The 20,250-nt window shown below is 45.2% G+C and overlaps 5 protein-coding genes across 5 annotated transcripts; 3 read left to right on the plus strand and 2 right to left on the minus strand.

The window, feature by feature from the left end:
* Positions 1–283: 283 nt before the first annotated feature.
* On the minus strand, positions 284–6,995 carry GGI43DRAFT_396344 (ankyrin repeat-containing domain protein). Its single transcript, XM_083204948.1, has 9 exons — positions 6,664–6,995; positions 6,105–6,541; positions 5,802–6,042; positions 5,683–5,736; positions 5,555–5,620; positions 5,253–5,495; positions 5,074–5,191; positions 765–5,017; positions 284–704 (listed from the first exon to the last, which is right to left on the minus strand). The coding sequence occupies exons 2-9, from the start codon at positions 6,383–6,385 to the stop codon at positions 501–503; spliced, it is 5,460 nt and encodes a 1,819-aa protein (XP_083064151.1). The 5' UTR covers positions 6,386–6,541; positions 6,664–6,995; the 3' UTR covers positions 284–500.
* A 558-nt stretch (positions 6,996–7,553) lies between these two features.
* Positions 7,554–9,251, plus strand: GGI43DRAFT_248886 (uncharacterized protein). The gene has a single exon (XM_083200790.1). It carries the CDS (start codon positions 7,835–7,837, stop codon positions 8,756–8,758), a length of 924 nt encoding a protein of 307 aa, XP_083064152.1. The 5' UTR covers positions 7,554–7,834; the 3' UTR covers positions 8,759–9,251.
* A 493-nt stretch (positions 9,252–9,744) lies between these two features.
* On the plus strand, positions 9,745–12,998 carry GGI43DRAFT_380509 (uncharacterized protein; the record flags this gene model as incomplete). Its single annotated transcript, XM_083202995.1, has 4 exons — positions 9,745–11,092; positions 11,168–11,685; positions 11,754–12,278; positions 12,342–12,998. The coding sequence occupies 4 exons, from the start codon at positions 9,745–9,747 to the stop codon at positions 12,996–12,998; spliced, it is 3,048 nt and encodes a 1,015-aa protein (XP_083064153.1).
* Positions 12,999–16,051: 3,053 nt separating this feature from the next.
* On the plus strand, positions 16,052–17,304 carry GGI43DRAFT_431233 (uncharacterized protein; the record flags this gene model as incomplete). Its single annotated transcript, XM_083209384.1, has 3 exons — positions 16,052–16,435; positions 16,495–16,994; positions 17,052–17,304. Exons 1-3 carry the CDS (start codon positions 16,325–16,327, stop codon positions 17,302–17,304), a joined length of 864 nt encoding a protein of 287 aa, XP_083064154.1. The 5' UTR covers positions 16,052–16,324.
* GGI43DRAFT_248934 (HET domain-containing protein) lies at positions 17,231–20,127 on the minus strand. The gene is made up of 2 exons (XM_083200791.1): positions 19,354–20,127; positions 17,231–19,297 (listed from the first exon to the last, which is right to left on the minus strand). The coding sequence occupies exons 1-2, from the start codon at positions 19,817–19,819 to the stop codon at positions 17,607–17,609; spliced, it is 2,157 nt and encodes a 718-aa protein (XP_083064155.1). The 5' UTR covers positions 19,820–20,127; the 3' UTR covers positions 17,231–17,606.
* Positions 20,128–20,250: the final 123 nt, after the last annotated feature.

A 20,250-nucleotide genomic window follows, 5' to 3' on the forward strand; every position in this document is an offset into this window, starting at 1 on the left:
ACTCATGAAACCAGGACGCATGGCATTCCGGTCTCTGTTGTTGTAAACGCCTAGGTTAGTTATGAGAATCTCTTGGGCTGATGTTTGTGTTCCATTGCACTGGAGGCAAGGGCACATAGTTGTGCTACGGAAGAATATTGTAAAATCATATAAGAAGAGGCTGGGAAGTCTGGCTTGGGATTGTTTTAAGTGGCTGAAGATAGGACAGAGATTTCCTTGGCTCAACTAGTGGCTGCATACTAAAGTTTGCCATATTTTTCTTTGTTTATGTCGCATGTTTCCTCAGTCTTTTAAGCACAATGTATTGCGTCGCTTACTTCTGTTAGCTACTATAAGAAAGTCGTAGAAGGCGGTGGGGTTATTAACAAGAATAAAACTATGTTTCTTCCATTCCTTCTAGCACTGAGTGCACGCTTCGCGTAAACGTTTCATTCATTATATCTAAATCTAATTCGAGCAGTGCTCTAACTAATAACATCTTGTAGCTGTGTGCTGACAACTCAATCTGAGTCCGAATCTGTTGAATCTGACGAATCTGACGATGCATCATCTTGCGCCTCATCATCTGGTGAATCTTCAAACTCTGGACCTTTTTCTTCAAACGTATGATCCAAGAAATGAACCAACTCTTTATGAGTATAGCATTTCCAACATATGTCGAAATCAACACATTCTGTACAATGATAGGTAAAGCCGTAAATACGCTGAATCGTTATGTTAGCAAAATGCGAAAAGGGCTGCTCGTTAGAATGAAAAGTACTTACACTTCTGCAGCTATCGCATGTTGCTGAGCTAAAGACTCCTTTTTTGGATTTGTCTTCTTCAGATTCTTCTTCTGGCGTCTTCTTTTCATCCTTGTCCTCTTCATCCTTGTCTTTTTCATCTTCAGAAACGATACCATGCTTCAATAGCTCAATCACTTCTTCTGGCTGCCCAGTAAATCTAGCTATCTTCAGTGGCGTCCACTTCTCCTTACCAACTGAGGCTTGAACAGAACGGCTGGCCCCATTCTCGAGTAAGAGTTTGATCGTTTTAATATGCTCTTCTGGTTCGCTGGCGTGTTCTTCAGATAACCAACAATCTGTGCCGCGAGCAGCCCAGCATAGCGGTGTCCAGCCGTCAATATCTAGCTCGTCGATAGCCTCTTTATTAGGTAAGAGTGATATGAGCTTTTCCACGGCCTGCACTCTTCCAGGCTGTGCTGCCCAGTGTAATGCGGTCCGTCCATTGTTATCTCGAGCATTGATGTCCCCCCCTGCTTCGAGGATCGCCTTCAAATTTTCGATACCATTGAGTGCCGCGGCATGTATAGGCATTCGATTCATTGAATCCTTTATATCAATTTTTGCTCCTTTATCCAAGAGTGTCTTGATTGTTTTCGGCGTTGCTGCATACGCCGCTGCATGGAGAGCAGAACCAACGAAGCCGCCTTCTACATTCACATCTGCTCCACGATCAAGAAGGTATTCGACCACCTCATCTACCGTTCGGTCTTCACCAGTTGCGAATTGCAAGCATGCTGCTTGCAAAGGGGTTCCACAAGAGCCGTAGTTGGAGACATGATCAACATTGGCTCCATTCTCAACGAGGAATTTTAAAACATCCATGTGACTTAATCGGCATGCCTGGTGGATAGCAGCGCCATCACATGGTGAGCCGAGGTGAATATTGGCGCCGTGTTTGATAAAATATTTGACACGCTCCAGACTTCCCGTGTATGCTGCCAGAGAAATAGGTGTATCACCCCTTGTTTTTTCCTGGATATTTAGATTTATACCAGCATTGACTAGTAGTTTCACATTATGCATCGATATATTGGTATAATGAAGAGCTGACTTTCCGTCCTGGTCGAGTTGGTTCACATCAATCCTAGAAGGATACTCCATAAGAACAGAGAGTGCATCTTCTTCTTGAGCAGCCATGTGCAAGATAGGCAACCCTTTTTCTGATACATGTTTAAAATCGGCTCCATGTTCAGCAAGAATTCGAATTGTATCCTTGGAGGCATGAGATGCAGCGCATGATAGAGCTGTCCATCCTCTCTGGTTCTCATCATCGCCGTCATAAACTTCTTCCAGAGACGCACCGTGGTCCAAGAGAAGTTCCATTGATTCATCGTAGCTGAACCAAGCTGCATGCATAAGAGATGTGAATCCTGCGTTCTTTCCAATGTTTGGATCAGCGCCGTTTTCGACCAGTATACGAACCATATCGGAATCAGGGACGGCAAAGTACAAAGGAGTAATGGTGATTGAGCTAACTTCGTTGACTTTTGCCCCTTTCTCTATCAGTAGCTTGGTAAGATCTTCTTTCTTGTCCAATGCGGAAAAATACAATGCGGACTGGTCGCTTGAATTTAAGAGGTTGACATCTGCGCCATGATCTAAAAGCTTCTGGACAAATTCCATGCACTGATCGTTTCTACTGGCATGAATCAGCACAGGCGTGCCATCGGAATCTTTTGCGTTCGCATCAGCATTGTTTGAAAGAAGGAAGTCGAAGATTTCAAGCTGATTCTCGCTCGCCTCGTACTCAGTAATCATCTGAGTGAGGATTGGAGGTGAGATTAAATGGCTATTAGGATCTGCGCCGCTGTCAACCAACATCTGACAAATGTTCAGATGGCCTTTCACAGCAGCATATCGCAGAGCAGTGCCCCACATTGAAGGTCCAGGAAGATTTGGGTTGGCCTTCTTGTCAAGTAGAAGCTTCACGCATTTCTCATAGCCGTCATCAACAGCCACTAGAAGCGGTGACCAGCTTTGTGGAGTATCATCAGGCTTGATACCCATATTGGGATCTGCTCCCATCCCTAATAGTACTTCAACGACATGATGATGTCCCCATAAGCAGCCAAAATAGAGAGTTGTCTTATTGTCCTCATCCGTAATTTCTACTTCGGTTTTTCCTTCTTCAGCCAAGATTTTGGCGATCTCAGCATGGCCTTGCCCGGCCACATGATGGATGGCAACTCTATCGAATAGATGGCGAGAGGTCATATCCGCATTGTGCTTAATGAGGGTTCGGACCATACCGACATGGAAATTGCGAGCTGCTTGAGAGAGTGGAGAGGCTTTAATGATAGAATACCAGCTACCTTCAATGTCTGGAGAATATCCAAGGTCAAGTATTCGGTCTGCAAACCGATCAAAGCCAATCCACGCTGCTCGATGAAGTAGCACAGGCGACCAGGTAGCGACATCAGGCTTTGGATTGTTTGAAATGATGCGATCAAGCATATCCAACATCATTTCTTCATTCCCATATGCCGCAGCGGCCAAAATGATGTCCATAAGAGTGGATTCTGGCAAGTCAATTTTCTTCATCAGTGCTAGAACAACTTCCGATTGGCCTTTTGTGGCAGCTTCAAGCAAGCCTCGGCGTATATCTGCGTCATCTCGCGCTTCAATTACATCATTTAGACCCAAGCTTGCGAAAATTGGGAATAGAGAGTCCAAACAGGTCGTACTCCTAGTGATTGGATTTGAGAGTGCCCAATAGCCCTTTGCCCAGTTACTTGCCAATTCAGAATCCGATGACTGGGAAATAAACTTGGATAGATCGGGCTTAGGGGAGCTAAGTAAGTAATGGTGCGTCCAGGCTTGGAGAGCGTAAGAGCATAAATTTCCTCGGTCTGCAAAAGTAGGTGACTCGAAAGTTTCTGCATCTGTGGCGGAGAAAATTTTGTTGATATATTCTCTTACAGTTGGCTGAGAAAGGTATCTTAAACAGAAATTAACAATGTCCAAGTGAGCGGTTTCCTTGATTTCGTTCCATAAGAATCGAGAATTAGCGGATTTCTCACCGCCTGCACCACTGCCCATGAGAATATTTCGTAGTCGTGGATGCCAAAATTTGACTTCATTGTGTTGTATTACAACAATGCCGGCGAGCCACACTTTGATTTTGGAAATAAGGCTTTCTATCGCTGCCGAATCGGGAGAGGCATGACCCTCGTCAGGATCAGAATCAAGGTAGACCACTGTTGCGAGTTCCCAGATAGTGAGTGGTCGTACAGCGTAGAGGAGCCACGTTAGGAGCTGTCGTAGAATCGCTGGTTCAGGGGCATTTCCGAGGACCCAAGCCAGCAGCTGTTCCAGGTTTTGATCATCGTTCACCGTTGCACCAGGGTCGAGTGTCAACGGCTTAAGTAAGTCTTCAATCGAAGTTTTATGTGGCCAGTTTTCTCTCACAGCCGCTTGTTCCCAAATGATATGTTTGGATAGAGGATCAAATTTGTCAATGTGCTGCAGCTGGTCTTCAATGATACGAGGCTCAAAGTGAAGCTCTGGCCGTGCCGTAAGTAGCCGTACTGTGTCGTCTTTGGAATCAGTATCGGCGACGCTGGTCAAAACTTCCTCAGACGAATCAAGATCTAGATTGACACACCAAGGCCCAGAAAGTTCTTCTGAAAGGGCACCTGGTTTATGACTTGTGACGACGACTTTCCATGAATTCTCACTCGCCTGTGAAAGGTATGCGAAGTTGTCGAGGAACTGTTTTCGAGAGCCCTTTGTGCACTCATCGAAGTGATTTATAACAAACATGACATGGTCCACCTGGTCAGTAAATCTGAAGCGCTCGAATAAATAAATCAGATCTGCCTCTGTCCATCCACGTTCTTGCTCAAGACGAGCAAAAGTGCTTCTAATACGGTCTCCGCTAGCAGGGTAGAAACACATAATCTGGGCCAGAAAAGTGGCGAGCATGTCTCTAAGAGAGTCACACCTGACATCGTATCTATCAAAAGAAAAGTAGAGGACGATTGTAGTTGCGCTTTTGGCAGCATGCTCTTCCATGACGTAGAAAAGCTGCTCCGCTGTTTCGCGAACGTGTTTTGTGCCATGAAGATAGAGCATTTGGGGACCATGGTGTTTAAGCCACGATTTGATTTGTTGGGAGTTTTCAACAAATCCATTGTCACGTTTGCTGCTCTGTAGAGGGAAGATGGGTGAAGCAAGAGTCAAAATTGTCCTTTCGTAACGAAGCTGGTCTGCGGTTACTGTTGTATTGAATGCTGAAGATTTCAACATTAGTTATCTTTACGGGAATAAAAAGGTTAGATAATCTCACTCTTTAGTAGATCTCCAAGACATTTAGTAAGAGAGGAGTAGTCGTCACCGCTGTCGCTTGGTTCGGGGATTCGTTTCTCCATTGGTATACCAAGTGTCGCGCTGTAAATGTCAAATGCCTTTGAGTAGCTGTCAGAGCACACCATTCCATGCTGATTCATTTGTACCTTCAAATCTTACCTTGTTTATCTTTGATGAATCTCCTTCTTGATGATGGACACTAACAGCCCGGCTGCGTAGAAGAATTTTCGACTCAACAAATAGACCGTTGATCTCCATAACAGCTGCTGCAAACCCAGAAATTGCAGAAGCAGAAGGTCGAATTCCTGCAATTTCGGAATCAAACGCACCAAAAAGAAAGCGAGAAAGTCTGTCTTCCATATCAAAGTGGTCAACACTTCGGTGAGGAGAGCCGAGAAAAACCTGCGACAAGTTAGGAACAGAGTGTTCGGAGTATCCCATAAAATGATACATGACCATACCAGAATACGACTCATTTCCACAATATCTGCCCAGGAAGTTATACCAGCTGCCGCCGTAGACAAAGCCTAGAAATTGAGAGATTTAGCAATCGGGTTTTACAAATTGAGATGGCTAAACTCAAACGCACATCTTTAACTATGAGACCTCCAATATCATGCGCAACAAAAATAATCAGCCGCTTCTAAAAATTATTTTGGTCAGATTAACCACATATATTCATTTGGCACCGTATTTTTGTTCACAAACCTGACTTTCATTTCTTCTCCTGGCAGCAAGTGCTCGCAATAGCTTCAGAGCGCAGTTATGAATGGCCTGGCGGCTTTTTCTACCACAAAATAACTGAAGCGGCTCGTACTCAAAACGGAGAATCCTAGATGGCGTATCGAGTGATTCAGCATAGTTTGCGACCCATTCACTGCTACCAGAGCCGGGTCCTGCCTGGGATTCGTTTTCCCACCCTCCATAGACGCCATGAATTACTACGAAGCTGAGGTGATGGTTGCAAATTAGACGTTTGAATCTCTTATTTGGACGTGGGTATGCACTTACTCTACAGCTGTATCGGAAGAGTCAGAGCCCCCCTCACCTTTCCATGTAACATGGAGGGGTTCGGCCTCTGGATCTGGCTCTTCCTCCACCGGTGGATTCGCCTCAGTCTCTGGAGTTGCAGTTGAATTCTCATCAGGAGTTGATTCATCCTGATTTCCGTCATCAGCAGCTGCCTGCGTGGTTTGCTCTTGGTCTGCCGTGGGCGCCAACTCAGGCTCTGGCGAACCGCCCCTCGGTGAATCGGATGCGCTAGAGGCAGATGAAGAATCCGAATCTGACATTTTCAGTTTGACAAGAACAGTTCAAATACCCTAGGTATTAAGCATAAAGAGCCAAGGCTGCTTGTATTATATACACAAGCCTGAAAGGCAGCCGTTTGGTGCTAGCTTGTGCACCTGAATAGGCAAATTAAGCGTATACGATGAAAGTAAATATCTCTGTACGCGAACGATCAGCATGCCGATACTTGTTTTATGCCACTATAAATTGCAAACGAAACCATGGGGTTCATAACAAAAAGAAAATTACAGCAAAACAATGCGTGGTTTAGAGGGCTCACCGATATGAATCAAATTGTTGTTCTAGTGCACCGCAATAGAGTGATACAACGAGATATCCACCCCAAATATAGCAAGCCCTTATTATTCGACGATCAAGCGGCCTCTCACAGAAGCATAATCCAGCTAGGCCAGCTTGGACAAAGATGAAAATATTTTACTGAATGGTTTGACCGTGGGGTCCTATGACGCTGGGCTTCCCCTCCAGAGAATCAGACAACACCTCCGAAATGTGAGCAGAGCTGAAGTGGTGGAGCTGTAAATCGACCCAGGTCAAGTGGCCGCAAGTACCACGGAGGTACCCTCCCGAAGATCTGACATGCATAAGGAATACGGGGCTTAGAGGTTGGTTCCTCCCATTGATTAGATGAGCTTTAATGTTACCTGATGCTGCATGCATCCAGCACCAAGATAGGCATCAACCTCCTTCTCGACAAGAGGGGCTGTGCACTTTGTTGCGCGACAGAGCCGCATCGTTTCTGCGCACTGTAGCCTTAGCCGGGCCGTTCCATGCGAAGGAACGAAGAGTTGGCGCTAAATAACAGGACCTAAACCCTGCTCGTTTCGAACTCGGGCCAGGGGAATAGACGAGCCAATAGAACAAGCTTTGGCGAGGAGAGAAAGTCGAGTTGCATCGATAGCCTCTTTAGTGACAATCATGAGATCAAGTAGCTCTACCATGTACAAACAAGCTGAAGTAGGGAGTTATATGCAAAACCTCACACGCTGATTATTGTCAACTAATCAACCAACAACAATATTTAGGAGCTGTTCCACACAAGTAAGGATCAAAGAGTAGGGCTGATAGACCGACGAACTCTCCGAAATCACCCCGCAGGTCATACATGTAGGTACATATTAGGCACATGCGACGGGAGTGGATAAGTACATGTAGACAAAGATGGTGGGACGATGCTAAATTCGCGGCACTTACTATGTATTGACTACAACCTCGTGATGCAGCCGCACGTACATATGCCAGCAGTAACTATGTCTTGCAGCCCTAACTCTTAACAAGAAGGGGCACTTGAGCGATCGAGTTCGTGGCAGTGCTAATACTTCCCTTCTACTATAAACCCTTCTCCGACATATGTTTTATAACGCCCTTGACTAAACCAGGGAACAGCTTGTTAATCTATAAAAAGTATTACGCTGCAATTAGCCAGATCAACCATGGACCGCGATATCAACGACGACCAATTTCCAGATGAGGAAACAGTGGACACTTTCATCGACTCAGATCCCGACTCGGATCTCGAAGACACTTCCGTGAGCATCGGGTTGAACAAAACGGGCGAGCGTGGTAGCGGCTATCATACTCGCAATGACCCCTCTGCACCGTACCAGAGACAAACAGTGACGGAACGCCGAGGCATTATTGAAGTTCGCTGCAAATCACGAGATGTCATCCATGGAGTCCTGTCAGAAGAGATGGGAGAAAGCGGGACGCTTGTTGTCTACGACTTTTACCTTGACACAACTCGAAGATCACGACGAATTGTGTCTGCCTCGCTAGAATTCGAATTTGCCAATGTTGTTCCTGGAGTTCCCGCGCCTCAAGTTCAGGCTATTGCGCCTTCGGGGCGTGTGACTTTACTACCTTCGACTCAAGAGGAGTCGGTAACTCATGGAGCCGAAATGAACGCAGGCGTGAGTGAATTAGGCGCAAATGCTGGCGGGACCCTTAAGTGGGAGAAGACTGTGAGCTATACAGCGAGCGACGACGCCAGAGTCACGGGGCACATCTTCAGCGACGATTACGGCAAAGGCGTTGGTGCGAGCTGGGTCCTCCACGAGAATGTCATGCTCAAATCAGGTGTACCAAGCTTCTTGCGCTGCGCCATCTTGCTCAACCGCGGATTCGATGATAACAAGTTTCAATGTAAAGTGAGGATCAAGGTGGAAGCGGATTGGAAGTCTGAAATGGGTCGATTGTTTGGCTCAACCCCTCCGGATGACCCAGTTTTGTTCGACCCTGAGATGCCTTCCACTAATAAGCTACGAAAATACGATACAGAGAACTTGGGTTCTATCGACTTGGACGAGTTTACAGATATAATTTTCGACAAGAAGTTAAAGAAGAAAGAGGAAGCTTAGTAATGGCTGATGGCGAGCGAGCATATTGATATTCGGCAGAATGGCTGGACAGCTTGGGTAAAATCGGGAATGCTATAGACAAAGGATGAGGCTCCTCCAGTACTAGGCATAGTGTTCGGTAACCAGCAACGCATGATTAACCAAAGATTACTATACAGCTGTCCCCATATATCCATCAAGTTTAGCTGGGATGCTACTAGTGCCAAGACTTTGAGCTGACAAGCTAAACGCAGGCAGAGAATGAAGATCGCTGCCTTGATTCGCCATGTCATACCAAGTCTAGATTGTACGGGCACAGACTATTTCGCCAGGAATTTCCTGCTTGGGCTGTCGCCCGCAGGGCGCGAATACTAGCACGGCGGATTGTCGTCCACGGGATGCCACTGTGGCCAATCAGCCAAAAACCAAGCCCGGAAAAAATGGACAGCTAAACAGGGGCATCGTGATTAGTCTATTGATCCGTACAAATTGTTGCTATTCAAACTGTAGAGGGCGAAATTGACTGAGAATCCCTGCAATGGTTTCTTGTCATGTTTCGCTAGGCATGTCGAGTAACGGCAGTTTGCAACGTCAAGGCAGAAATTCACGCAAGTACGCTCGGAGCTCTTTCTGGTAGTTTCGCTAGCTTGCTAAGTAGTGTTTGATTCTGCCGTTGGAAATGCAGGGAAACTACTATTTTGGGAACATACGACATACAAGTACGTTGAGTCTACTTTGTGTTTGTTTTTGGTAGCCCCAAATGGTCATGTGGAGTAGCAATGTTCGCCTTGCAGTTCCTGCTTATTCCAGTAGGTATATCCTGGTTGCTATGAGGCGGCAGAAGAGGGGGCCACGCGACTGGGGGCGAGACATGGTGGTAATCGCGGCTGAAGACCACGCCAAGACCAAGCCGGGGCATGGGAAAGCTCATGTAGTTTTGCAAATAAGTCTTAGCAACTTTGTTGTTTCAAACTTTCTACTATCAAACCAACCATAACGTTCCAGCCATGAGTCCACTAATTGACGATGAGGAGAGGGAGACTGGTTCCCTAGCTGTGGGCGAAGAAGTTGAGAAGGCAGAGTCGAAAGCTGGCGATGAATCGAGCGAAGATGAATCCGACAGTGACGAAGAAGATGGAGAAACAGATACCCGAAATGGCAAAATATCTGTCAAAGATCTTCTTGAAAGGGTCTTAAAAGCAATCAAAGATGGAGATAAAGATCTCACCAACAGCAGCCAATTGAAGGCATTTAAAGCTGGCGATGGCAACACCTTGGCCTCTAATACAGGCGACTTACGCCAGCCGACAGCTTTGCACATCATGGCAGCAATGGACAAGAAAGAGTTACCAAAGCTAGACAGCAAAATGGAACCACTCATCAAGCATCTAGTGGAACACGAAAATGATATTCTTAGCTCTCTAGATCGATCAGGCCATACGCCTCTGTTCCTAGCCATCGAGGCGAAGAAGGAAAAGATGGTGCAGTGGATGTGTGATTCTCATCCGAATATCAGTTCCATCTTGGCCATCACCAGCAACGACAAAGATAAAATGAACTGCCTTCACATTGGAATTGATAAAAGAGTCAAGTTTTTAGATCTCCTCATCGAAAAATCAAATCCTGAGACTTTGGCAGCCAAAGATGGAGATGGGAACACGCCGCTTCATCTTGCCGTGGAGTATAAAAAATGTAAAAAGGAACAGTTGGATATTATACAGAAGATTATTGCCAAAAGCGACATCGTTGTGCAGCATAATGAGAGTGGCGACTTTAACGACAACGGACTGTCGCCGTATCTTCATCACAAAGAAAATGTCAGGAAAGCCCAAGCCAAGGAGAAAGATAAGGAAAAGAAGAAGTTAAAAGAGGAGAAAGAGCGCGAAAAAGGCAGCAGTCGCGTTCGCCCCGATGGCGTTGAAATCGATAATTCTGCGCAAACCCGAGATTTAGCACTAAGATCACAAGAATCCAGCGGACCTGGAGGACCTTCAAATCCTAGTGGGCAAGGTTCGGATCCAAGCAGCCGTCCAGATAAGCGACCGACCGTTCAGACCGACTCCCGTAATAAGTATGGAGGGCGAGCGCAGCCTGCAATGAACGTGAGCTCGCCAGTGGCAGGTTCAGCATCACCGCTTGTGAATAAAGAGGATATGAGGAAGCTAGCGCTACATGTACCCGAAACATCAGTAAAACAGGCCGCAGACGCAAGATCGGTTACTGACAGCGGCCATAAACCCAAGGTTGATGATACAGTTCTTAAAGACGTAGAGCGCCTTCTGAAATTACACTATCTTCGCTCCCGCAGCTATAATGCAGCTATGGAAATCTTGTACGGACGTAATACAACTTCAGGTAAGAAATGATAATTTCCAGTTAAGCGAAAGCTTTTGAGTTGGGAGCAAGTTGAGGCTAACTGCAACCTCACAGACTTGGAACTATATTTCGACTTGTCAGGACACGCGAACATTACCCAGACTGGGCTTGAGAATTTGTTATCGAAGCTCAAGTTCGAAGACATTCTTCAATACGTCGCTATTCCGAGACTCAGTGTAGAGGTGAATGCGAACGCAGCAAATAGCAAGCGAGCTCGAGGATCTGGGCGTTCCTCGAAACAAGATGGAGATGGTCGGAGAGACTTGTGCTACATCTTCGATCGCTTGAGAAAGAAAGGTGTTAAGACCGTTCTCAAGGTCATAATTGACGACTCAACGATGCCTGCTCACAGCGATGAGGCTATTGAAGATGCATTGAAGTTCATGGACGTGGAAATTTGGGATTGGAAGAGGACGGACTTGTGCTCAGAAGTCATATACAGAGTGGCATCCAAAGCACGCGAAGTTAACTTATACTGGAGCGGTAATAACGCAGTACTTAGAGGATGGAGCGAAGAGGGCGGCTTGAAGAGATTAAGCCAATTGAAAACCGTTCATCTACACATCCAACAGGTATGGTCGCATAACTAAATCGAAGAAGGGAGCATAATCTTTACTAACACGACAATTTCTGAAAATAGGGCCTTGAAACGAGTCAACGAACTAAACAGAATGTTGAAGACTTCTGTGACCGTATGAAGAAATTATGCCCCGAAGTCAATGTCCTAAAGGAGTGGCCGATTATACAGAGGGAACAGATGGATATCAACGCGCTTATGGCTGGAGATCAAGCCGAGCATACAACTAAACACGAGTGGATCCAGTGTATGAAGGACTTCCGACGACTGCTCTTTGATGCAGAACGCTACTACGAGCGCGGAAAAGTCGAGGAGACCATTGAAGAGCCAATTAAAATTGCTCTTATTGATGACGGAGTAGACGTCAAAGATCTCGAGTTTAGCTTCATCGGAGGGAGAACGTTCTGCACGCGTGATGAGGAGCATAATCTCAATGATCCTTACTATGTGTCTAGTACAGGACACGGAACCATCATGGCGAAGCAAATTCACCTACTGTGCCCTCGGGCGCAATTTTATGTTTTGAGGCTAGAGGATCATGCTTCAGAAGAGGGCAGTCGACAGATAACGGCCAAGAGTGCCGCGCAGGTAAGTCAAATTATGCCCCTACTGCGTCTACTATTTTGTTTATGAGAGACTAATTATTATTAGGCGATTATGGCGGCCGTGAGAAAGAAGGTTCACATCATTTCGATGTCTTGGACCATCGATCCTCCCGAAGATGAGGAAGAGAGGCGTCTCCTTGACTTGGCCATAGGAACGGCGGCGAACGAAAACATTCTCCTTTTCTGTTCAGCGAGCGACAAGGGAGCTAAGAGCAGTGAAACTTATCCCTCTAAAGCAACTAAGAAGATTTTTACCATTGGAGCGGCGACATCCTCAGGCATGGCCGATCCTTGGGTCGGCAATCTGGGAAACATCAACTTTACATTCCCGGGCACCAAGGTTGAAATGGATGGGCTCCGAACTGATGATTCTTCGTCGAGAGAGGTCAGTGGTTCGTCTATCGCAACGGCTTTGGCTGCAGGTCTTGCAGGTCTAGTATTATATTGCGTTCAGGTACGGCTGTTGCTGTCGACCGATCAGGAAAAACAAAAGGCGCGACGGGATTTCCAGCTTTTGAAACAGCACGACTATATGATGAAGGCTCTCAAAGATATTGGTACTACGGAGGAGAGTAATCACAAGTTCATTGAAGTATGGGAGGTATTTGGAAAGAAGGTTGAAGAGAAGGAGAGATATGACCAAGAGAGGTGGCTTGATCTGATCGCCGAAGTAGGTATGATTCTATGCAGAAAGATTAGTTAGTTTAGCATCGTGGTCATAGACAGATACAATGGCATTAATTATTTAAAAGATGCGTGTATATTGTATATTTTAGAATGAATGGGATCAAGAATGGACAGACATGAGATATCTAATAAACAGCAGCTCAGTCTCGCCCACCAATATATGTCATAGCCACTACGTTACATCATGAAAAGATCAACATGGCGGCGGACATCGCATGTCGACTATTTTCGCAACTCGGCCTCTGTAATATGGGGTATATTTAATGATACCACTAGAGACAGAGGACTTATAGAAGCCCCTATATCTCTCCTCTGAATCCACTATAATCCATATTGTGCCGTGCCTTTATACCCACCCTTTCCCTTTTCTGCAGCTCCCTCTTCTGGTTCTCTAAAAGAGCCCCCCGTACATGACTCCAGGTGCTTCTAATTGTTTTCCCCTGGTCATATTACAGGACGACGGCTTGGCAGCTGTCAGTAAGCCACGATGTCGCCCCACGTGCCAAGTTTCGGCTTTGTGGTAGCTTAAATAGTGGGCTAGGCAAGTATCTCCGAAGACCCAGTCTCTGGTTCATACGATTCGAAATAGTATTCATAACACATTCATCATCATAGTTTTGAGTAGAAGCGATAATACATGCAAAAAAAAAGTATTCAGAAAGCGATGATTATAGATCAACTTAGCTGTATGATTAACCTCATAATCAACCACTCAATTTACTAATCTTCCATGATATGTATCGTTTTTTTTTCTGATATACTAATCTGAGCATTATTATTTCTTGTATCCCCCAGCCACAAATTCACGCGTATGAAAACTGTGTAATTGGTCCGGATACTCGGATTACTATTATAATCTGAAAACTAGGGCAGTTGGATTCTCATGAGAAATATCACCCTTTTTGGCTCTCTAGGATCGTAGCGCCCAAATGCTGAACGAGGGCTCTTAAGCCCTCTAGTCATTTAACTTTGGGATCATCGCATCTCAGATTTATCTTAGACCAAATAGAATCTAACCAGCTCCCTTTTATATAACGTAGACATTTTCTTAGAGCGCCCAGTGAGTACACTAGGAAGCACGTAGTTTCCGTATGCTACTGTTAACATATTAAAATGAGTTAACTGCACCCTCAAGCATTCGTGCAACACAGGCGTCGAATATATTGCATCACTGCCACCGCCGAGATTTCGATTGTTTGAGTATAGATATCAGCCAAATACTCAAAACTTACATCACCGAGATGCCACCGACAATGAGATGACGTTAATGCTGACAAGCAGTCGATCCAAGTGTGTGCTCTAAACACGCATCTTCCACTTTATCCACAAGAATGCAGCCCTAGAAGATATGTTAGGATTGACACTATACGCTCAAATAAATAAAGGTAGCAAATGCATTCTCACAACTGGGTATCCTAAGAATTTTACTATTATAATATAAAGCTCTGTGCTTGCCTCTTACTGGGTCGGTACCCCGATGGAGTAGAAGCTGAATATTTTCATATATTAGCCAGAACTTACTGAAAGCCTGGCTATTCCCCTACTGCGGCTGGAATTCTTATTGTCACAATACGAACTCGTTTATCGTACACCTGACAGACCAGCCAAGGATATTCTCATCCTTGTCGGGAGGCTAGCCTAGCTGTACCAAAACTCGCCTACACCCCTTTTACCAAATCCGAATCTCGATCGGCGCTCGCTAGAATATTCTTTACAATTCACTTTAAGTTCTCTATATTGGTATACGCCTAAGAAGTCGATATGCTACCCCTGATGCTATATAATAGGATGAAGCCCTGCGTGTAGTTGTGAAGAATGGCGTACCGTATTACTATACTTTATTAGCTTTGGTGGCATAACGGCTACGCAGCTCGCATCTCGCATCATACGGACTACAATAATTCCTCTCTAGAGCTAAATATTATCTACCACTGTTTCCCTAGCATTTCATATCCGTTTCAAGCCGATTACCACTTGTGGATGGCAAGCTGTTGGTTGACGGTACTCCAAAAGTGGACACCATGTTTCAAAAGCTTGGTCTCCGAATCCTTGTCATCACTGAGGATTTAATTAACGCAATATATATGTATTCAATTATGGCTGAGTACGAATTAGTATTTTTGAATGCTGCGTTCTGTATTCCGTATTTCCAAATCGAAAGAGTAGTCTACGGATGGTTGATGGCCTGTATGCACGACAAACCGGGTTAAAGTGTCATATATAGGGTTACTGTAATGATTAAACTGTCGCCAAGCTATTAAGTGACACCTGCGTAGCCTTGATTACACATCGAAATCGCGACAGCATTGATATATATCGGGAGTGAAACTTCTCAATCGAGTATCTCGTGATGCTAGCTCGGCCTAATAGACCTGACAGATCTTTTTGGCAGCCGCAGATTTCCTATTTAAGCAAAACGATCGCACTTGGCGCCACCTTTATGTTGGAAACATATTAAAGCGCCAAAACGTTTCATAAATAGGAGAGTAGGCGGCCCATAAAAAGGGGGGCTAGCTGAGATGTAGAAACAACTTGGCCCCTCCATCCAGCAGTTTTCCCAGCAATCTGCACCAAAGGCTCCACGCATTTGCGCTTATGCGTTTCAGAATAAGCTAAATGGCGGCTGAGACTAACTTAAAGCCTGCCGAGGGCCGAACGCCATTCGCAAAGGCATGATATCTCAGGGCTTGAAATCAATGGATCATCCAGTATCGACTAAAATACGAACACTGGTTTACAGCCCTCCAAATTCTCGGTATAGTGCTATCACCTACCGAATGGAGAGTTTGATATGACGGCTTACAATATATTGATTATACAGTCATCAAGCTCGTGATTAAAGCCTCGGGCTTGACCGATAAGCTTGAAGACACCTACCACAACGGAAGATGAGCGGCATCAGAGAGCTTCCAGAAGCAGAATCATCCAGGTGACGATGGTTACTTGTTTAGCAATGTGGATGGCTAACTTAGCTTAACATCCGTATAATTTGCTCCACAGCGAACGTTTCGTAAATCCCAATGCCACACAAAGAATTAGCAGGCGACTGCTGGTTACTAATCGTAAAATCGTGCCCCTAATGCCGGCAGCTCCTTAATGAATATGTTTTTAGATTGACGGCACCGATTTCCTATAGCTATTGCAGATCCACAATATGCTTAATGAACCTAGGGTCACAGCTGTTCGTGCGAGGATCCCGGGTTAGGTTTTACCTGATATTGGCGGACGCTGACCACCTGCGCTCTCATTATAAAAACGTCGCGGTCTCCCACAATAGAAATACTTCAACTTTCAATCTATCAATCGTTAAGCACAGCTACATCTGCTCATCTCACTACCACAATGCAGCAATCTCAAATGTCCCTTCGAGCAGCCGCTCTGTTCGGCTTGGCCACTCTCCAAGGCGTTACTGCTCATCTTGCCGCTTACACTCCTGGAATGTACTGCCCTCAGGTATATATCTATCATGGCTATGGTTTTATGTATCTAGAAAAGACTAATGTAATTCACAGAACACTTACCGAGGCCCTCTCACCAACTTCACTGATCCAAACCACGTCGTTTACGACCCTCTCTTCGACCTTGAGCAGGACAGCTGGTTCCTGTCCAAGGGCCGCAACTGCTGGCTCGCACCACCAACTGGTATTTGGGAGATCCAGGCCAACTCAGCCATCCAGGTCCCATGGGCCAACGGACAAAACTCCAAGGGCTACTATGCTGACGGAAAGGAGCAAAACGAGCGCCCCCAGCCTTTCTCTGTCACAAACCCTGCTGTCGTCGCCGCCGGTCTAGTCTCCTCCTCTAGAGGCATCAACAGCCCCAACTTGCACGCCGGTAACAAGTCGACTGCTGCTGGTACTGCTGTTGCCATTGCTTACAAGTCCAACATCTACGATGTGAAGATGGAAGACTTTGTTGTCATTAGCACCGCTCCTCAGACTCCTTTTGAGCGTCTGGTTACCTACGATATTCCCAACCTGAAGGCCTGTGACGAGTGCCTCTGCGCTACTGTGTAAGTTGTCTATATACAAGATGGAATAGAGACCACTCCGCTAACTGTTTTATTTAGCTGGATTCCCAACGGATATGGCCAGCAGAACATGTACATGGCTCCCCATAAGTGCAAGATTATCAACGCCAACGGAGGTCAGCAGCCCAAGACTCCTTCTCTGGTTCCTGGTCCCAATGTCAGAGGACCTAAGCAGATGATTGCCGCTTTCCAGGCCAGCGGAAACAACGTTCAGTGGAAGAATGGCCAGCAGGTGCCTACCTATACCTCCAGGATGGGATACACCGCCGGTGCCCAGACTGATATCTTCTAAAGAATTTGCAGATTGCAAGATTCTTTAAAGCACGGGACAGGAGGATATCTTTCTATGAAAGCCAGAGACCTCTTGTTACTTGTATCCTCATTATTCTTGATTGAATATTTACTTCACTGGCGCATAGAGCGATTGTACATAGTATTTCTTGTATATAACTTGAACTGTAAATTTGATATAGGTATATAGGTATTATAAAAATAGCATCACTGCATTTTGTTTTTTTTAGTCGCGAATATCTGAGTAAATATTTCCAATTTGAACTGCCAATACACTGCACTAAATAGTATATTAGCTGAAGCTTATACTATTTTCAAAGACTTTACTTCCCATTGCTCGAAAAGTGTCATCTTTGGTCGCCAAAATCTAGCATATCCTATCCTCTCATATGCGGCTTCTAATTCATCTTTCAAGGGTCGCAAAATAATGCCTTCGGCAAAACTTGAAGCTTCTTCACCACCAGTTCCATCATCTGCTTGAATGAGCAATAGTAAGAGATCGTCTTCCAAGAAATAAGCTGAGTCTATATTCTCATCTTCATTTGCATAGTCATCTCTCATGGAAATTAACGTATCGCCATAGCCATTATCAGGAATGTTATAAATAGAGTGTGTCTTCCTGTCATCAGCAGGTAAAGGCTCATCATAGTACGCGCTGCCGACCAGTAGCTCATTGTCGTCATTCGAACGAATATCCTGTTTGCTCCGTATTAATGGCATTGCGAGTCCTTCTAAGACTATAGAAGCTGATTTGGCTTGGTCGAATTGCTTTGTCAAATCTTGAGAAATGCGTTCAATCAGAGATATTTTGGCATCGTAGGGAGTTGTCTCAAAGATACGCTCCGTAGAAAACAATATCGGACCATCAGTTACCATCCATGACCAGGATGGGGCTCCGTGTGATTCGATATGTCGACAGAAGGACGAATCCGCGTACCAAAGCAATCCGTGCTTGAAATCAACTGTCCAGACACCAGCAAGATACTGTCCGCCGATTGCTGGATGTATCATCTGAGCTATTCCGGAAAATGCCGCAAATTTGTCAGAGCCGTAAGTTAGTTGACGCGTAGAGTACGTTTCTACTAGCTCGTAATAGTCTTCAAGAACAGCTTTGATGTCTGCTTTTACTTGAGGTGGCTTGGCCAAGATGTCAGAATAAATAACTTGCGCGGCATTCTGAAATTGTTTATCCGGAAAGTGGTTGCCCATTGGTGTATTATCAGCTGATGCCATCCTGCTCGGACAGCGCCAGTATATTTGTCGTCCCCCGTATAGCAAATTTCGAGGAGACAGGACATACTCTTGCAAGGTCCATCCTCGCGACGTGAGTGCGCTGTCGATTAGAAGATGGCGTAGATGTTCCTCTTCAAGCGATTTCCACTCTACTTCAACTTCTTCGAGTTTTAACTGGTCATCGTAAATCCGAAGTCGCGCGGATTTTGGAGCTTTAGAGAAACGGTTCTCGTTCTTCAAGATACCCACTGTACTTTTTGCTGCTACAAGAGCGGAGATGGTCAAGGTAGCATTTCGATAAACAGCACCCATCTTGATAGACTCAGCTTCCCAGTCTTCTTTTGAGTCTTGAATTATACAAAGCGAGTCAATCCAAACATAGCGTATGCCGAGTTCTTTTGCAATGCGGAAAGTGTCTTTAAAATTGGGAGCAATATCAGAGATTGGTAACTCTTTCTGAAAATGGTGATATGTCTTCGTTGTGAGAATAGTCTCTATTCTCCCACCCCAGCAGTGACTTAGGGCTATATAATTCGCTTGAGCTCCATGAGTAATATGTATTCGTGGGGCAAAAGCAGCATCTGGTGGCCCGATATCCACCACCCGAGTAGGAAGTTCTGGAGCAGTGTTCGCCAAACAAGCTTGGTGTTTTGTCCGGCATTCATCTAGCCATTGGCGTGCAATCTCAAACTGAGAGGACGAACCCAAATCTGGATCTACTTTAAGGCGGCCAACTTTGATTCCTTCGATATCTACCATGCCTTCTGCATTCATTAGATTCCTAATAGCACAATGGTATGATTTTCCAAATAATTACCTTGATTACTCAATGACAAAGTAAGAAATGGAAATGGAGCATAATCACTCTCATCTGGGAGTTCTTTTGGGCCAACTTGAACCAACAGAGTATTGAAAGACTGAACGTTATCGAAGGGATCTCCCAGGTAGACATAGTCTGTGCTAATACTTAGTTTCACATCAGACACAGCCAGTTGCTTCGCCGTAGCATAAGCTGTATTTTCAATATCCAACTCGTTCGCCGTTTCCCATGCATAAGAAGAAAACTGGTAATCGCCCTCTGTCCATTCGATACCTTTGAAACAGTCTAATATGAGCAAGCATAAATCACAGCCAGCATTTGCAGACTGCTCTAACTCATGAAGGGAGTTGTGGTGTTGATAATAAGCAGAAGCGGGAAAATCATGGCCCGAAAATTCGTCCTTTGCAAGTTTAAATAGTTTTTCGACAGATAGGCCCGAGCAAAATCGGCATCGTGTACTCATTTTGATCGTATCTACATGTAAATAGCGCAGTATTTACCTGGGTAGATTGTAAATCACTGATCTGATAGAGAGGGGTTCTGCCTAGGCGACCGCATCCTTCAAAAAAGCGGCAGCTAACGGCCCTATCCCCCTTTTTAGCTACCTATGGCTGCATCTATCAAACACAGGTGACCAAGACGAAAAGAAGATATTGACATCACAGAATTTACTTTGCCCATCGCATTACTTCTAGTATTAAATGAGAATTCTATTATAGGCGCCACAAAGCACTCTGTTGATTCAGTAACCAGTGCTCATCTACAACGACCCTTTTACAGATGCACAAACGATGAACGAAGATAGAAGTTACAATTAATCGTTGAAATTGCATACGTGCTAGGTAGGTACATGTACTTCTCTTCCAGGCGACAGGGCTATTTTCATGCATGCAA

This window comes from Trichoderma evansii, assembly GCF_050947405.1.
Source record: "Trichoderma evansii strain SZMC 28006 chromosome Unknown GGI43scaffold_3, whole genome shotgun sequence".
In the NCBI taxonomy this organism is placed as follows: domain Eukaryota; kingdom Fungi; phylum Ascomycota; class Sordariomycetes; order Hypocreales; family Hypocreaceae; genus Trichoderma; species Trichoderma evansii.

What these genes read in the sequence shown, in the direction of transcription:
- GGI43DRAFT_396344 (XM_083204948.1), bottom strand. Translation starts at nt 6,385, where the DNA reads ATGTCAGATTCGGATTCTTCATCTGCCTCTAGCGCATCCGATTCACCG. An exon ending in GGAGAAGAAATGAAAGTCAG is followed by an intron (nt 5,737 to 5,801) that starts GTTTGTGAACAA and finishes AATAATTTTTAG; the next exon opens with AAGCGGCTGATTATTTTTGT. An exon ending in TCTTGGAGATCTACTAAAGA is followed by an intron (nt 5,018 to 5,073) that starts GTGAGATTATCT and finishes TGAAATCTTCAG; the next exon opens with CATTCAATACAACAGTAACC.
- GGI43DRAFT_248886 (XM_083200790.1), top strand. Translation starts at nt 7,835, where the DNA reads ATGGACCGCGATATCAACGACGACCAATTTCCAGATGAGGAAACAGTG.
- GGI43DRAFT_248934 (XM_083200791.1), bottom strand. Translation starts at nt 19,819, where the DNA reads ATGAGTACACGATGCCGATTTTGCTCGGGCCTATCTGTCGAAAAACTA. An exon ending in TTTGTCATTGAGTAATCAAG is followed by an intron (nt 19,298 to 19,353) that starts GTAATTATTTGG and finishes TGAATGCAGAAG; the next exon opens with GCATGGTAGATATCGAAGGA.